Raw genomic sequence first — 17,697 nt, 5'->3', positions numbered from 1 at the left:
TCGAATTCGGCTTCATCGCCGTTTTGTTTTTTCTGGTAGTTTTTTTTGTTCTTGTTTGTTGTGTTTTGTTTCTTTTTTTTTTTTTTATTTTTTAATTGCCTTTTCAGTGGCCTTCCTTATCTCCTCTTCATAGGTTCTGTTTGTTAGCTTCACATGTCAGTAGGTCCAAGCCAAAACTAACTTGGTTTTTCTTAGTCTTTTAAATGTTTCTGGCTCCTTAAGAATGATTTGTCAACTCCTCCCAAAAGCTTCAAGGTGACCCTAAAAAGTCAAAATTATAATTTCCTTTTTTCCCCCCGTGTGTTTCCTCTCCTTCTCTCTTTTCTAGGTATAGCTCAGTGTTATGGGTGATACAAAAGAAGCTAAAATGCAGATAACACCAGAAACTCCAGGACGAGTCACATTCTTGAATCCTTTTGAAAGTCCCAGTGATTATTATACTCTTCAGGAGCAGATTGTCTCCAGTCCTTCAGTCTTTAAATCAACAAAGTCCTCATCTGTAAGATCTAGTCTTCAGTTGTGTAACTATACAGATGTAGTGTTAATGTTTTGAATTGCATTAAAAAGTGTATTTTATTTAGCATACTTTAATGTATATACTAAGCCAAATAATTTTGGTGGCCTTTGATGTTCTGATTGCAGGAGTATGCCGCTTTCAATGCTGATGTTGTCACTTAGTCTTCTTACCTTCCTGGTTGTTTTTTTATTTACTTTTTTTCTTTAGGTATTAGGTGCATCAGTATATTAGCATATACCCTCTAAGTGCCAAAAACAGTCAAAAGTAGATAAAGGGCAGTTGTTTTATGTGGTCATCGTGTCCTACTTAAAGTGGAACAAAACCAGTTCATACTTACATGCTAAGCAGGCTGGATGCAAATAGAACTTAATTGTACTTCTATTTTTCAAATAGATATTTGAACAGTATTCTGTAATTGAGTGTTAAATAAAGGGGTGAAGCTGCTTTATTTCTGAATTGGGTTTTGTTGGGAACTGTACATGGCATTAGGGGTGAGACTTTGGGTGATGCGTATGGGCTGGCAACTCCTAAGTCTTCTTGGAAATGTGAGGTGAAAGGAAGGCTGCTCTATTATTTTGATAACTTGGGTTAGATACAGACATGGGGTTTTCATGGAGCCATAATTTTGATTATGGAAATGTAGAAGCAACTATATTTTGTCCAAAGTTCTATATCTTTAGTAGATCTGTCCTTAGAAACTGAGAAGAAATTGACACCTGAGTTTGTAAATATTAGCTCCCACTTTATAATAATCTTGTAAATCTTTGTAATACTGCTATCAGGAAAAAGAAGCCTGATTGACTGACTCTTTTTTTAAGTAGATCACTTAAACTCTTTTCATTGTTTTTGACAGAAACTATATGGAAGTTATGATTGTTCCGCTGAGATTTATCCTGTGGTTTCATTTTTATCTTTTTAGACTAGCAAGCATTAAGATGTCCATTTCTTTTTTTTAGACACCAGGAAAATTTAGATGGTCTATTGATCAGCTGGCTCTAATAAATCCTGTGGAAATTGACTCGGAAGATGTTCGACGCCAAGCAATGTATTTGAGTCACGCCAGGTAACTTACCATCTGTTTTTATGCAGTTAACTTAGCTTGAATACTAGAACACTCTTCTTTTGCTTTATTGACATCTCAACACAGCATTAAAGATTTCCTATTAAAATCTTTTAATGTAACTTTTTATGTGTCCTTGATGTGGGTACAGTACTTTTGTGAGGCTGAGTCGCTCTTGGTTAATGTTAAGAACTGCCGATCCACGGATTGCAGTGTAGAAGACAGCCAGATAAAAGCAGTCAGTGGAAGCAAGAAAATGGCTTGCCAATGATTGTTACCAAGCCGCCTCTCCTGCTCCTTGTTGCAACACAATCTTCCTGGTGTGTTCCATACTGAGACCTATGAAGTGTAAGCTTCTTTGGTCTTTAGGACTCCTGCAGAAGGGTAGAGCTGGGAAAGCTGCCTAGGAAGCATCTTATCTGGAGAGACTGAGAGAGCTGGGTCTGTTCAGCCTGGAGAAGGCTGAGAGGGGATCTCATCAGTGTTTATAAATATCTCAAGGGTGGGTGTCAAGAGGATGGGACCAGACTCTTTCCAGTGGTGCCCAACAATGGGATGAGGGGCAATGGGCACAGACTGAACCACAGGAGGTTCCATCGGAATGTGAGGAAAAACTTCTTTGCTTTAAGGGTGCCAGAGCCCTGGAAACAGACTGCCCAGAGAGGTTGTGGAGTCTCCTTCTCTGGAGACATTCAAAACCCGCCTGGACACATTCCTGTGTGATCTGCGCTGGGTGAACCTGCTTTAGCAGGTGGATTGGACTAGATGATCTCCAGAGGTTCCTTCCAACCACAACCACTCTGGAAGCCAGTACTTGTTTTGAAAGGTATAGATTGGACTTAATGGGAAGGAGGGAACACCAGTAAGCTTGCTGTCTTTGAGGAGAAGGAGATTGCTAGTTACTTAAAATAATTTTTGGGATCATGATCTTTTTCCTTTCTCTGAAAATAACTTCCACGGGGAAAACATAAGTAGAACAGACTTGGTATTCACAACTCACCTTGAGGGACGGACAGTCTTAGAGTACAGAACAACATGCCAGGTGAAGGTGGTTGAGGGAAGGCCACAAGTGGTGAATCTTGTAAACACTCTCATACACTTCTCAGATGTGAACTTGCACAAAGAATTGTACCTCGTGGCATGAAGCACCACAACAATAGAATAACAAAACAGTCCTCCATCCTGTTTATGCCTATAGAGCTGTCAAGTCCTGTTAGTGAAATGAAACATGGATAAAGGGCTGGTTGGGCAAGAGGCCTCCCAATATTGTGAATTAGACCTCTCGTTCTTACTGTCTGACTGTACCTGCATCTCTTTTTGAACAGGAAGAAGTATAAGAAGGAATATTAATTTCTTGCTACAGCAGAGTTGTAAAAAAAAAAAAAAAAACCAGTTCTCAGCTGTATCTGTGAATTGCCGTGTCTTACTGTTGATAATATTTTTCTTAACATCGTCTTGTTTCCTGGCCTTCCTCTAGCACTCAGCAGGTTTCAGGCTCTAATGTTTTTGATGTGTTATAAAGCTTCAAGCCCTGTGTTTTAGGGACTTGATTACATTGTTTCTGGAAGCCTATGAGGACAGACACAAACTAGCTTTAATTTAAATGACTTCAGTAACCATTCCAATGATGATCACTGGCATGATCTACAGATATAAATGTGAGTTTTCTTAGGGGGTCCTTTCAATCTCCCACTGTTTCATACCCACTGTGATTTTTTTTTTTAAATCATTTGCTATGACTAGAAAGAGGATAGTTTTTCTGTGTGTAGGTTTGCTGTCTCCATGCTTGGATGTTTCAGTGTAGTACAGACTAAGGTGGTTACTTTTGGTGGCTGCAAACTATACATGATTAAATGCATATAAATATATGTGCATGTGTATAAGATTTTGTATGGCAACTGATTTTAATTTACATTTTAAAATACTGCTTTATAGAAACTAAAGTGTCATAAATACAGCTCTTATCGTTAAAAGTTCCTGATAAGTGAATTGAGTTTTTGAAGCCCATGTAGAATGTTACACATATACTCCATTTTAATAATGCTTGTTAACAAGTAATTTTCTCAATTAGTTGCAAAGACCAATAAACATAAGAAATTTGGTATATAAATATTTCAAACTGTTAATTATCCATGATGTAGCGAAAACACTTTGGGTAGCAGCATTGTGTAAAAGCTCATGAGCACTTTGCAAAGTCTAAGTGTGTATCACGTGTAGACTTAATTTTGCACAGTGTTACTCTTTCCATAAACTGGGCACCATCTATGTGCTGTGTGTTTATTGCACTGCTTATAAAATGATTAGAACTTCTTTCTGGCAGACTGTGTTAATGAAAAATGGGAAGTCTGTCAGTAATTGAGCAGAGCTGCATTTTGCTAACACAACATAGTCTCATCCATAAACTTTCCTCTTTTTTTGTTTCTACTGGTAGAAATTGAATGTTTCTAAATTGGATACTATGCTATTATACGTTAAGTATTAAAAAAAAAAAAATCTGTACTTTGTCTTGCATATTGTGTCATGGTTGCAAGTGCTCTGTTGCTTGAAGCTGCATACAGCACTGGCTTGTTCTTATTCTTGCTAAATACGTATGATGTTTTCACTTTGTTATTTTCCTGGAGTTATTCACTAAAGAAAAAACCTCTTCTGCACTAAGTAGGACTTTCAGTGGCAGCCAGTTCTCCTGGTTCTCCTTTGGAATCTGGCTTGTAAGAGATGCTTATTACTCTTGATCCACTATCTACGAATATATGATGATTATATGCTTTTTTTTGGTGCAATAACTGAATATTGTGCGAGTGTCTTCATAGAACTGTCATTTAGGCAGACAAAGTTGAAAATGGCATGTCCAAGTGTTTCCCACCTATTCAGTCTGATCACCATCAAAGAAAGGGCTATGAGGGAAAGTTACTGTGTGTATAGGTACATCTATGTGTGTTTGTGTAGCTAATTATATGTTATCTGACTGACTTCTAAAATTATTCAAGGGTAATTCAGGTATGCTAATAATGCATGAAAGTATTATGTGATTCGGTTAACATAATGATCAATATTAATTGTAAAGTTTTTGGAGCTTATGAACTACATAGAAGTAACAAAGTGAGAATTGAAGGTTATTTAAAGGAAGTATAAATGTGGGGTTTCACACATCATCTGAAGATGCCTAAAGTAACTACAATAGTTTTTAAAAAAACTAGGTTAAAAGCTGCATAAGGGAATGTGTTAATTTATTCAAACTGAAATACGGTATTGTATCCTGAACTGGAGAAAATATGACAGACCAGCTGTTTGAGAGGGAGAACCATGTGCTGGGAAAGAGGGCTGTGTCAGGAATTTAAGCATGCAAACATTTTATGAGTATCTTTTGTTGCCCTTTTGTTCCTTACAGCTCAGTGCTTTATTCTGCTTGATCCCATAGTGAGATTCTTCGTAAGCCTAACCTCATGGCAATTTTTATAGTAAAACCTATTCATATGACAAATTCAACATAACTAAATGGATTATTTTTGAAAATCAATTGTGACTGAGTTTTTGTTCAGATAAAAATGCTTGCTGATACAAGGAGTAAATAGATTCGCAAATCTGTGCTTGTAATGGAACAGATCATTTTCAAAGGAACTGAAGTAACTGAGAAGTGCACTTATTTCTAAATGTATAGTATGAGATTATTGCACATGATAGTAAAAACGTCATAAGATTTAGGGTTTAGTGCAATTTCATTTATAATGTTTCTCTTAATCATCTGTAAAAGATTAAAAGATTACATGCTCGGACTTTACTCTTTGGTTTTTTCCAATTATGTGATGGCTTTGATAATTGAGCTGTTTTTCATTTATTACTTAGAATTGATAAGGAGACAGAAGACAGAAGGCAAAAAGCCATTGAGGAGGTAATAAAACTTTCAAGTATTGATTTGTTTTAGCTACATACCTACAAAAAACATCCATATCTATTATAGGATTTCAAAACCCAGAAGCCTATTATGCTTTACAGGTCTGTAATAAAGTAATTCTTGGTCCTCATCCCTTGCGGTTGTAGTTGGAATCCACATGGTCTTTTTCTTCCCATCTTCTTTCACACACCCATAGGTCAAAACAGCAGATTTTGTTTCTTTTGTGTGGCTTGGCTAGTGGGGACGGAGCTGTAAGATAACTATTTTAAGTAGTTAATTTAAGGTTAAAAATAATGATTATTTGGGGTTGTACTGTAACTGTTAGTGGTAGATAGCTTAGTTTCTTTCTTGCTTCTTTAAAAATATAGCGGAACTTGGGTGATTTTTTTTTTTTTTTTTTTTTCTCTTCTTCTTCCAAAGTCTGCTTAGTTGGAGGCAAGACTTTCTTCTGCTGTCTTGTAATTATTTCTATCAATTTTTTTTCATTTTATTTTTTACTATCCATTTATCTAGCAGAGAAGGAAAAGTAAAGTGTTTCAAATCTCCACTAGAGAAATCTTCAATGTAGTTTCAATTTAAGAAAATAAAATAAAGGCTCTGATAGGCAAGTTTTCCTTAGTGTTATTGGCCTTTTTATATTGCATCACGCTGTTATCAGTTTCTGTCTCTATAGACAAAATATATGTTTTATGATTCCATGTAGCTGACCTGCAGCTAAGATACTCTGTTGTTCTAAATCTGCATTAAAAAGGATATTTCTTCTTTGTGAGGCATAAGCTAATGGATTATGCAGCGGAACAGCTTGAAACCATGTCTCTGATAAAAATTATTCCTATAATAGTTGGGTGTTTCAGGCTGAGTTTTTTTTCATTTGCTTTGAGTCTTGCTTTTATTGTGAGAACAGGATTTGCCGTGTACTTCTTGAAGCTATGTAATAGTGTTCATCTTCTCAGTATCAGGGTGTTCTCGAGTGCAGCTGTGATAGCAGATATAGTTTCTGGTTCAGAGAAAAAGACTGAAGAGCCCGTACTCGTTATGTGTTTCACCACTAACTGATTTATCCAAATACACTAATAATATTGCAAAAAGCCTTGGTTGTCCACTTCTTTTACTGTTACTGCAGTGTCTGTTCAGCATTTCTGTGAAACAGCTCAGTTCTTAAAATACACAAATTTAACAAACTAAAATTGAAGAGAGTTACTTTAAACTACTGTGCAAGAGTATGGTAGAGACAATTCCATTTTTTAAATGAGTACTTAGTGTTAAATGAAACTTGTGTACAATTTTCACTCTTTAGAATTGAAAGTTCTGAGGTGGTATGTGTCATAAAGAACATGGGGTGATCTTCAAATCAAATTGTTTTTCTTTAACCTCTCTGGGCCTGAAATAATGAAATGTGTTTTGGGTATAAGGGATGACTATAGGTTTGGGGGAAGGAAGAGTTAAAATTCTTAAAATATTGATCTGTGAGTAGCAAAAGGTATGACTTCAATTTTTCTTGTTCAGGGTACTAATCTAAATTTAAGTTGAGAGTCTCCAATTTTTAAAAATGCTTAGATGGTTTCTTTCTATTTTACTCTAGTTTTTCACAAAAAGACTCATAGTTCCTTCTCCTTGGACTGAGCATCAAGGCAAGCAAGTTTCTCTGCTTAACTCAACTAAATGTAAGTTGCTTTTGTGTGTCTGCCCAAAATTATCTAGCTTTTGGAGAAATTATCAAGTAAAATATTCTTGAATAAATGTTTGGGAATTTTTGCAAGATTTAGAAGAGGCTAAACTGTTAAAATGCTTTATGAAACTTTATCAGCTCTGGAAAGCATGTTTTTTAATTGTCAATTGTAAAATTATCACTTCTTGGACAAAGAATATAAGTCACAATCCTAGACCTGGCAAAGTGAGTCAGTGGTGAAAGAAAATGGTCTGATTTGTTCTGTAGCTGTGTGAAAAGGGTGGAGTGGTGGATTCCTTTGTCTGCAAGTCCAGACTTCATGATCTTCTGGAAATGTGCTTTACTTGAATGCAGCCTGTTTGGCTAAGCATGAACTGGGTTTGTTTTAAGTCTGTGTAATGTAGAGGAGGCTGCAGGAGACAAAGATTTGGGCAAAGTTGATGCTCCTTCAGTAAGCTTTTTCTAGTCACGGGGGTGACTAGAAGTTGTGTAGTGGCAAAAAAAGCCATGACTGCTGAGCGGGACACGAGTCCAAATGAACTGTCTGATTATAACCACTTTATCAAGCAGTTGTTGCCAGTTTCTCAGGCAAGTGGGGTAGAAAAGCCTGTCCTTAACAGTTCAAATACGGGAATAGTGGTGCTGAAATTCTCTTAATGAGCTATAATGGTAACCTTTCTTCAGTACTCCTTTCTAATCTCTTCCAAACTTTGATGCAAAAATTTTGTTTAGTTGCATTAAATATTCTTACTGCTAGATTTTAAAATTCTATGTGCAACGCATGCTCGAATTAATGTTCTATCTGTTTTACAGCCATAGATCTAAATACTATTTCTCCAATTGGAAGACAGCTAGCTTTGCAGCCTGGAAAGAGCAATGGTGGGTAACAGGCGATGTCTGAAATTACAGGCTTTCTCTGAAGCAAAGTAACGCATTTTTTAATTTCAAAAGGGAAAAATTTTTTGTTGATATTCCTGTAGAAATACTTTTATATGGTACCACTGATTTTTAATATCCATTTCTCCTAGTAATTTAATTCTATTATCCTCTTTCATATTATTTTCAGAGGTAAAAACAGAAGTCCTCTGTAGACTGTAGAGTGGTTTTTTTTCCAACTCAATGTGTGCACTTTTTCTGGATTAAAAAGTTAATATAAGCCTCAGCTTTATGGGTAAATTACAGTTTCAAGAAACTTTTAATGTGTTGAGTCATGTTATAGAATCTTGATTGTTTTTTCTGCCAAATAAATAGTAGAAGTTTTAAGACATCTTTTAAACTGTTTTATTTTAGATAAATAGTGGTAGTGTTTTTCCCCAGAGTATTTTGATGATCTTTCTTCCATTTCTTTTTTAATCCTTCCTTTCTTCAGAGACCTCTCCCTTTATTTAAGAATGCCTCTCAGGAGGCTTTTATGTTACATTCTTTGGTTTGTGGTGATTTGTTGTGGTGGGTTTTTTGTTTTGTTTGTGTTGCTTTTTGGTTGGTTGGTTTTTGTTTTCGTTTTGTTTTGTTTTAATCTCTAGGCCCAAGTGTGCTGCCTATAGTATTTCCAAGCCAGAATCTTAGCTTTAATTAACACTTTTCGTTATTTCAACTGTAACTTAAATAGCTCAATTGCAATGCAATTTGAAAGTAAATTTTTGTTTCTACAGTTTTAGTAAAAGGTCACTGCAAGCTAATTTTGTTGGTTTTATTAATTGCAGCTGCTTGTCAGACAGTACTGTCTTTGCCAGTGGATTTTAATTTAGAGAAAATACTAGGTATGTCTTGTAATATATACATTTAATTATGAATGTCTGAATAGAAAACTTGTGTTTGCATTGTTAGCTGTTTTTTTGTCTTATGAAATATTGAAAACCTAATCTATGAATGAAAGTTTTAAGTACGTGTTCTAAATACAGTTACTGCATCTTGCATGAAACATCTGATTTAAGTGATACGATTTGAGTGTAGATGTAAAGATAAGAGGAGGGATATGGAGGACAATTGGAAATTGATTCACAATTCTGAATGCACAGAAGGTAGTCAGCGGAAGACACCCTCTGACTCCCCCAAATAAAGCAGTTATTTAGCTTAGCGGAGCTGTTAGACTTACAGATTGCTGGTCATGAGGCTCAGAGCCCAACCTTGCATTGAACAAAGCAAAGCTATGCTCTGATTCTGAGCCTTCAATTTAACTGAAGCCATGGGGGTGACTAGAAGTTGCGTAGTAGCAAAAAAAGCCATGACTGCTGAGTGGGAGACAAGAGTCCAAATGGGCTGTCTGATTATAACTGCTTTATCAAGCAGTTGTTGCCAGTTTCTCAGGCAAGCGGGGTGGAAAGGCCTGTTCTTAACAGTTCAAATACGGGAATAGTGGGTATAGCCAGCTCAGGTTTTTGGCTGCCTGCTCCTATCCCGGTATTGAAGTTCACAACCCTGATTGTGGATCATCAAAATTAAACCAGTGAAACAAAACCACATGTATTGTTTTCATGTTTCATCTTAACAAATGCTTCCAACAATGCAAAGCTTGTGAATTCATGAATGATTCCCTGGACAAGAAATAGCCAGTTAGAACAGAGCAAGAGACTAAATCTGCGAGGTCAGTGTATTTTAATGGGTCTTTGTTAACATCTGTATGCTTTGCTGCTCTAAACTCCTAACTGCTTTGACTTTCTTCAAGTTGAATGTGGTTTGCCTTTAGATGTATCACGATGACCATCAAAGCATATGGGAGACCTGAAAAAGGGTCTAGTTTTGCTTGGGTAGTATAACAACCCCTTTTTCACAACTCAAATGTGAAGAATAATACAATTTTGGGAGAAGGCCAGTAAGCAGATGCTAAACAATATCTAATTTTTTTTTAAATGCAGATTTGGGTGTTAAAAGATGATAGGCAGAAGTGGAACCTTAGTAGACAGAATCAATTTTTTTGTAATGATAACAAGTGATCCTTTGGGATAGGTGCCTAAATTAGATTAATTACTTGCTGTATTGGTAAATTGGATTAAGTGTTTCAATTTAGTTACATATGTCTCTGTAGTGGGAGATATTTTTGTTTCTCGCATTCTTATTGGAAACAACTTCTCCCCATTTCTAGGTGAATATTTTAGAACTGATGAATTTGCAGATCAGTCTCAGGAAAATCTGAGCTCTTCATCACTCAGAAGAAAGCTGTTTTTAGAAGAAAATGGAAGTGTGTCCGAGTGTTTGTCCCCTTCTTTGCGGAGTCCATGCGGTAGTCAACCACTTGGAGTGCTTTGTTCAATTGATATATCTCCAGTCCGGTGCAGAAGTCCTCTGGAAACATCTAGTTCAGTGAGTACCCTGTTTTGGGGGCTGGATGGGATGTGAATTAGCTGGCACGAGAGTTCTTAAAGCAGGCTGTACCGATTCTGTCTTCTAAGACCCCACAAGATGGACAATCATGTTTTTAATAAGCTACAACTGCTTTATGAGAGAGTAGGTATTAGACCAAAGGTGGGGATTTTTGTTCAAATTCCAAATTCAGGAGAAAAAAAGAAGTCTAGAAAGGTTACTGACTTTTTATTATATCAAATTGTGATGTTATGGTGCTATTCTTTCGTATAGACCAGGTGGTGAGGAGTAGTTACATTTATACAGTCTTAAAATGACGTTTGGCCTTTTGAAGGCAACCGCCAGGCTGATGTGGCCCCCAGTAAAAATGAGTTTGACAGGCCTGGTATAGAAGGAATTATGCTTTAATTTTATGTTATGAGAAGGAAGTAGGAATTGATACATATGCAAGACTTGCTGAAAGCGTATTCAAACCATTTTTTCATAAAACGTGCATACAATAAAAAACAGGCCTGTTTAAATCCATGAATTGCTATCTAAAATACTACTTGATGTGAACAGTTGATATAATTATTTCCCTTATAGCTCATGAACTCATGGTGGCAGAAACGACTTGTGGATCTTTGAATGCAGTGTTAAAAATGTTTGTGGTGTTTGGTTTTTTTCTTTTTGGGGGGGGGACTGTTTGGATTTTTTTGTTTTTCTTTTTATTTTTTCTTTAGCTAGAGATTTCAGGTAAATAGACATTTATTAGAATACAGAACATAATGTCTGTTTTTTAAATGAAGCAAGATGAATCTTATTCCCAGGTGGACATAGCACAGCTGAACTGGTTTAAGTGATATGGTGCATGGAAAAAAGGTATCCCAGCAAGAGTGTGGCTTTAAAAAAAAAAAACAGTCCTCGCTATGGTAACTTAGTAGAGAATTCCTACAACATAATTACAATGCCTGAAGTGACTTTTCCTTTTGTACCATACTCTTAAGCAAGATTACAACCACTATTTTTTTTTTTTCTTAAAGAAAAGTATTTTGTCTGCTGGTAAGTTAAATAATTCAGATAATACAGATTCAATTAAAATATAAATAGTGGCTGGCTTTCATCTGCATTGTTAAGAATAAGAAACTGAGATTAAATACTTGACTTCACACACAGATAGCATTAATTCTCTGTTTAGGCCTTTCATAGTTCTTAAATATAATGGATATTATAGTCTTAGTTGGTATTATGTGACAGTGTGAGTCCATTGCTCTTTTCCTGTGTGGAGGCATAAAGTCCAAGTGAAGAGTTGCAACTGGTGTATTTAAGCGGAACTAATGACAGATGATTATTGTGCAGTTGTACAGGATTAATTTTTCTCAGTGCTGCCATATTAAGCTTTTTTTTTAATTAGAATGCTTTTTATATATACATATTAGTCAAAGTTTGTTATGAAAATATGTTGTGTTTGTGGTTTTTTGTTTGTTTGTGGGTTTTTTTACTGAAGGGTCAGTTTTCCTCAAGTCCTATTCGGGGAGGCACAAGGACTTACAGTCTGGGAAGTATAACCAGTCCCACGTTTCCAGAGGGGTCTCCTGCACACAATGGTTCTCCTACATTTTCACCGATTGCTTTTCACATAAGAAAGACACCACTGTCAGGTATGGTTTAATTGTATTACTCTTTCTTGATTTATATATTTCAATTATAAAAACTGATGCATTTGTACTGGAACTTCTTTTTGTTCGGAGACAAGTTCCTGCGCTTGGCAGACCAGCAGTCTCCTCCTATATGACACGCTTACTATTTAGCAGTGAAATATCTTAATGATGTGAAACAGTGAACTGTATCTGCTTGTGAAAAATCAACTAGGGAAAATGTTTTAGAAGAGGAATTGAAACCTAATGGGAATGAAAAAAAATTAAAGGATTAATCTAGTGTGAGGAAGGGGCTTTAAAGCCCTATGCCTGAACTAAGTCAGACTACAATTCTGGTTTAGCTTAAACTGAAGCATTTTAATTGGACAAAGGCTGTTTAGCTTGAGTTTTCAAATCATGTGATCATCAAGATTATTTGAAAGAAAACAGAATAGTGAAGAAATCATGAAGATCTTGTGTCCTTCTTGCTCTAGAAAATGTCAGTATTTCATGTTTCATCCATTGCCTGGCAGGACGTAACACCACATTTATACACGACTCTGCTCTGATGAGCCTTGTGGTGTTTCAGCATTGTTATATATGGAGATTGCATAAGTTTGATTTTCTTCAACATTTTGTTGCTACCCTAGATTTTTTTGAATGCCTATAGAATAAGTGTAATAATTTTTCCGAAGAAAGCTGCAGAACCAGCTGTCACGCATTTTTCCTGTGAACAGTGTGTGGTATTGCCATTTGAAAATGCAAGGCCTCTGGATAAAACAAATTGTGTCATAGGAAACAAATTTGTGGTAAAAACGTGATAAAAGCTTGCCTTTACCGTGATCGTTTACATGCAGTTTGAACTCCCCTTTGGAGTTGGGAGGCCATGCTCAGTGAAATACCATGTAGCTGGCTATGATTATTTGAAGGACTGTAAGGTTTTGAGGATGATAACTTTAACTCCATCTGGTATCTGATAGAATAACTTTGTTCTTTTTGTTTGTTTGTTTGTTTGTTCCTTCTGTGGGCAGACCAAAGAAAACTTACATTTTGTTCTCCAGATATTCCGTCATCCTCTAATAGAATGACACCTCCAAGTACAAGAAGTCCTTATATAGATGGTTGTTCTCCTATTAAAAATTGTTCTCCTATGAGACTCGGAGCATGTAGAGGAACTGCCCAGTATCAGACTTCTGTCATTAGAATACCAATTGCAGTTGAAAACTGTGGTGAGGATGAGGAAGACAAGGAAAATGCTTCTCCAGCAGAAGAGAATGGAATAAACTTACGTCAGCAAGAAAGCGATGCGTTTGCACATGGTACACACCTCGTTGTAGCAACTGTGTCTATTGCATCAGATCACTCGGAAGCTTGTCGTCAAAGGTTGTCGTCATTTCAGGACATGGAAGGCTCAAAGGAAAATAACACTGTAGATATGGCCGATGCAGCTGAAGTGTCAGAGGAAAACACTTGGATAAAAGAAACAATTGGCAATAGCAATGCACCAATGACCAGCTTTATGACGGGGATTACCTTCAGTATTGAAAACTCCCGCATATGCATGTCACCCCTTGCAGAGAGCAGCGTAATTCCTTGTGACAACAGTAGTATTCAGGTAAAAATAAAAATCTTTTTTTGCTTCTCTGTAAAACTGAGCTCGACATATGAACTTTTAATATGTATACCATTCTGGAAGGAATTGCCTGTGTGTTTTTTTTTTTTACTGAACGGAGCGTGCAAGTTGTATTGTGATTTTTATTCCTTCCCCCTTATCCCCTTTTTCCTCTTTCAGTGGAGTCAGCATAGCAATTATAAATGATTTTTTTGTTACTATGTACAATAACACATTTAACTTAATCCAAACTAATTCTGAGGGACCAGTTTACAATTTGCTTTTGTTATTGACTGATGATAGCTGGTTTGTTGGATTAAGTTCTGTTAATCAAATGCAAGTCCTATCAGGTATGAGCATCTAAGGAGTTGACTTGTGATAAATTGCGGTACATTTATAAAGCCCCGCTTCTTGATTTCAGGTGGACAGTGGTTATAATACACAGACTTGTGGAAGCAGCATTATGGATACTGTGGGGGCTGAAAACAGTTGCCGAGAAAATGATGCAAATACCAACGTGTTCCAGAATAAATCTCAGCTTCTTAGAACAAAGGTAGGAGTTAAATTGTGATGCAAATTGATGATAGGCTTCCCATCTAAAGCATCCGTGCCCTATTTTATTCAGTTTCAGGGAGCCTGAGCGAGGGGAGAGACTGTCAGGTGATAATAGAGAGCATGTTACGTAGCATCATTTCAAGTATTGTGTTGAAAACAAAGAATGAATGTAGGACAAATTTGTAAGCTGGCAACAAAAGCAATGTGTTCCATGACAAAGGCAAAGGGAGTTCCAGAGGAAACTGAAATATTTGCGTGAAAGGTTCTGAGGCTGCTCATGGCTCCTGATGTAGTCTGTCTTTTATTTTTGTTTCTGTTGTTCTTGCTCTTTTTTTTTATTATTCTTTTTTGTTGCTAAGTTTTTAAATGTGTGCTTGTAGAGAAGCATATTTTTGGGGAAAAATTGACCACCACTTCTTTTCATAAACTAGCCTCAAGTTTCTTAGACCATACCTGGCATGCTGATTTGGTGCTGAACTTTCTGCTTGAGTACAGTCTTTTGATTACAAGCCCTTTGATCACCCATCATAAAAAGAAAACAACTGCAGAAGACAATACGTATCTAGCAAGGCTCTCAAGCTCTTAATCTTGTGAGTTGTGCTTCTTCCAGAGAATAGGAAAAAAGCCTAGATTATCTGGAGGAGAGAGCAAAAATCATCTCATCTCACTTAGTAATTATGGTCTTACCATCTTATAAATGTAGTAGTTTATCTAGTCTACTACTTGGTGTTGTTGACAGTCTTTGAAGGGGAGAGGTTACTGACAAGTAACTAGTACCAGATTACAAAACGTCTGAAGCCCGTTCAGCCCTGACTTCGCTTCCATATCTGACATGCTAACAGCTGCCTCTCTGCCAAGGTGAAGAGCAGGCTGGTGGTGTCTTACAGACCGTTGACATCAAAGTTCGAACTCTGCTCATTTGAGATTAGTATAACTGTGCCCCTACAGAGGAATAGATGGATATTTTGTCTTAAACGTCTAGAAATACCCATCTACTCTGAGGTCTTGCCCCAGTCGCCCTGTTGGATATGGATTATACATGTGAATGTTTTTGTCAGAGTCAATTGTCTAATATCAAACCTGCCCTAGAGATTCACCAATGTCATGCAGCTATTTCCTCCCACTGCTCGTCTTTCGATTGCTAGATCCCAACTAAGCCAAATTTTGCATTTTGGATTATGATTTAAGTGTGGAGGCATGAAGTACTTCATGCAGCTCTCACAACGGAGAACCGACAGAAAATGGAAAGAAAAAAGCATGGACATAACTCGCAGAAAGAATCCACTCTGGCTCATTCAGGGCATGTGTGCTCTGAAAATATGTTCTTGCTGACAGCACATCTCCAAGATCTGTGCAGGGAAAACATTGTATTTCTTTTTCATTTCAGAAGGGGAGAGATGAGAGGCTAAGGTCCTAATTGTAACTTGAAATGTTCAGATAGTAAGTTTGGGTCTTGTTTCTTTTTGGGAAATTTTGTGAAAATGGTTTTAAAATTAACTTTTCCTTATTTGCCTAGGAGTGTTCTGTTTTAAACCATAAGGACAATCAGTTGCTGAGAGCAAAATCTCCGGAGAAGCAATCCTGTTTCCAAAAAGCAAAAACACATAGCACAGCATTTGGTCAAAATGCAACTTGCAACATTTCTGCCTGGAAACATAAAAATGAAAATCAAGTTCAGGGATTTCACAAAAATGGTATGTAGTTGTCTGGACAACTTCAGCTGTGTTGTCTAATAAATGTTTACATATATGACCTCAGTTACCTGGATTATACATACCATTTTGATTTTTTTTAATGCAAATGTAATAAATTGTCTGCTACATATGAAGGGAGTTTTTAAATAATGTGGGGTTTTCAGGTCGTCTTAACAAATTTATTGGTATCCTTAAGTGATTATTTTGAAAATTAAGGCAGCTAATCTTGGTGCAAAGAAACCATAGTGTTTTTTCAGAATTCTGTTCCTTCTGTGATGAGGGCAGATTCCACGAGGAGACTTGTTTTCCAAGTTTGGATATAACTTCAAGAGGAATATTTTAGGAAGACTGAGCAAACCTAGGGTAACTTGCATAGGAGCTAATTAACTGCAAACACACCTACATTTTAACACACAACTCCTAAAGGCATGAGGGAAATTTTTCTTTGCGGAGGGAAAGAAAGGAAAGGAGCATTAGTTTTGATTTGGATTGCTTTTCCCTGATCAGATTTATCATGCTGCTTCAGGAATTATTAGCACTGGTACCAACAAAGACCAGAAAAGAACTGCTGGGGATGTGATGAGAACAGGGCTGGGGAAGGAGGATTGGGGTGAGTGTCTGTCAGTATCAGTCTGAAGTGAGAGTGATGAAATTCAGCTGTGACTTTCACGAGAAAAGAAGAAAAATACAGGGTTCCAGAAATGTGTCCCTGGAATACGTGTATGATTTATAGTAGACTGCAAACTGTTAAAATTGAGTGCTTTGATTTTAATACCAGGTTAGTCCTTTTAATTAAGTTACCCTTGTGAACAGCTGAATGAAAGCTCCATTCCATTTATGGAAATGATAGACTTTTCCACAATTGAAAAAACAAATTTCATTCTCTAAGTAATAACCCATGTGTCAGAAGAAGCCTTTTAGCAATTCTTTGATCAGTTTTTTTCCTTGGTTTGACAGAAACCTCTTAATAGGAAAACAGAATCTCTTCCCCCTAAACAAGCAGTTCTTACTCTTAAAACCACTTATCAGTCAGTTAGCTTTACCATGTACTTAAGAAAGATGTACTATTGGGTTTAGTTTTCACATTGCAAAAATAATAAGAATACTAAAAAAAACCCTTTAGATTTCTAATGAGGAAACATGACATATAGTATTTTTACTTCCATAACAATTTAATCAGTTTCTGTTACATGTCTGATTGACAGTAATTGAACCTAACATCCTCAATTACCTATTTCATGATCTCTAAACGGTGCCCTACTAAAAGCTGGAAATGCACTGAATTGGTAACTTCTAGGGGATGAATTTTGTTAGAGAATGAATTTAGACTTCTGGAAAATGAATTTATTGAATAGGGCATTCAAAATTGTCTTAGCTTTAGTTGATAAGGTTTGTAGCTCAAAAGCAAGACCCAAGTTGTCTGAGATTTAAAAGTTATGACCGTGCATCTTTTCTGATTCTCATGGTAATTCTGTTTAACAATAATCAATTGAGAGGGTGAATTTCAGATTTCTGGACTGTTCAAAGATTAATTTTTGCAAGTGTGATAACTAAAAATAGTACTAATGTTAATGTAAAGGGCACGTTGATAAACAGAGTTGTCCAAACTGTGGTCCGTTTCTGCAATATTCAGCATATGTATAATTAAGATTTGGTTTTAATTTTTTAATTAATATATTTTGATTCTTTATAATGATATATTCAATGATCAGAGGCTTTCAGAGTATTCACAAATAAAAAAAAAAATCACTAAAACATTTAATTGCATCCTGTATAAGTATT

The 17,697-nt window shown here is 36.3% G+C and overlaps 1 protein-coding gene across 1 annotated transcript; it reads left to right on the top strand.

Annotated features, from left to right (window-relative positions):
* The first annotated feature begins 343 nt into the window (after window positions 1-343).
* On the top strand, window positions 344-17,652 carry BORA (BORA aurora kinase A activator). Its single transcript, XM_065656745.1, has 12 exons — window positions 344-499; window positions 1,474-1,580; window positions 5,421-5,466; window positions 7,052-7,133; window positions 7,952-8,017; window positions 8,842-8,898; window positions 10,221-10,438; window positions 11,925-12,078; window positions 13,086-13,669; window positions 14,088-14,219; window positions 15,738-15,915; window positions 17,609-17,652. Exons 1-12 carry the CDS (start codon window positions 344-346, stop codon window positions 17,650-17,652), a joined length of 1,824 nt encoding a protein of 607 aa, XP_065512817.1.
* The last annotated feature ends 45 nt before the right edge of the window (window positions 17,653-17,697 follow it).

The sequence above is a fragment of the Caloenas nicobarica genome, chromosome 1, assembly GCF_036013445.1.
Source record: "Caloenas nicobarica isolate bCalNic1 chromosome 1, bCalNic1.hap1, whole genome shotgun sequence".
Classification (NCBI taxonomy): Eukaryota; Metazoa; Chordata; class Aves; order Columbiformes; family Columbidae; genus Caloenas; species Caloenas nicobarica.
Note: the sequence above shows the minus strand (reverse complement) of the source record. Positions and strands in the feature narration are given on the sequence as shown.

Excerpts from the sequence above, each read along its gene's own strand:
- BORA (XM_065656745.1), top strand. The coding sequence starts at position 344 with ATGGGTGATACAAAAGAAGCTAAAATGCAGATAACACCAGAAACTCCA. Across the intron at positions 1,581-5,420 it reads ATGTATTTGAGTCACGCCAG|AATTGATAAGGAGACAGAAG; the intron begins GTAACTTACCAT and ends TTTATTACTTAG. Across the intron at positions 8,018-8,841 it reads GCAGCCTGGAAAGAGCAATG|CTGCTTGTCAGACAGTACTG; the intron begins GTGGGTAACAGG and ends TATTAATTGCAG.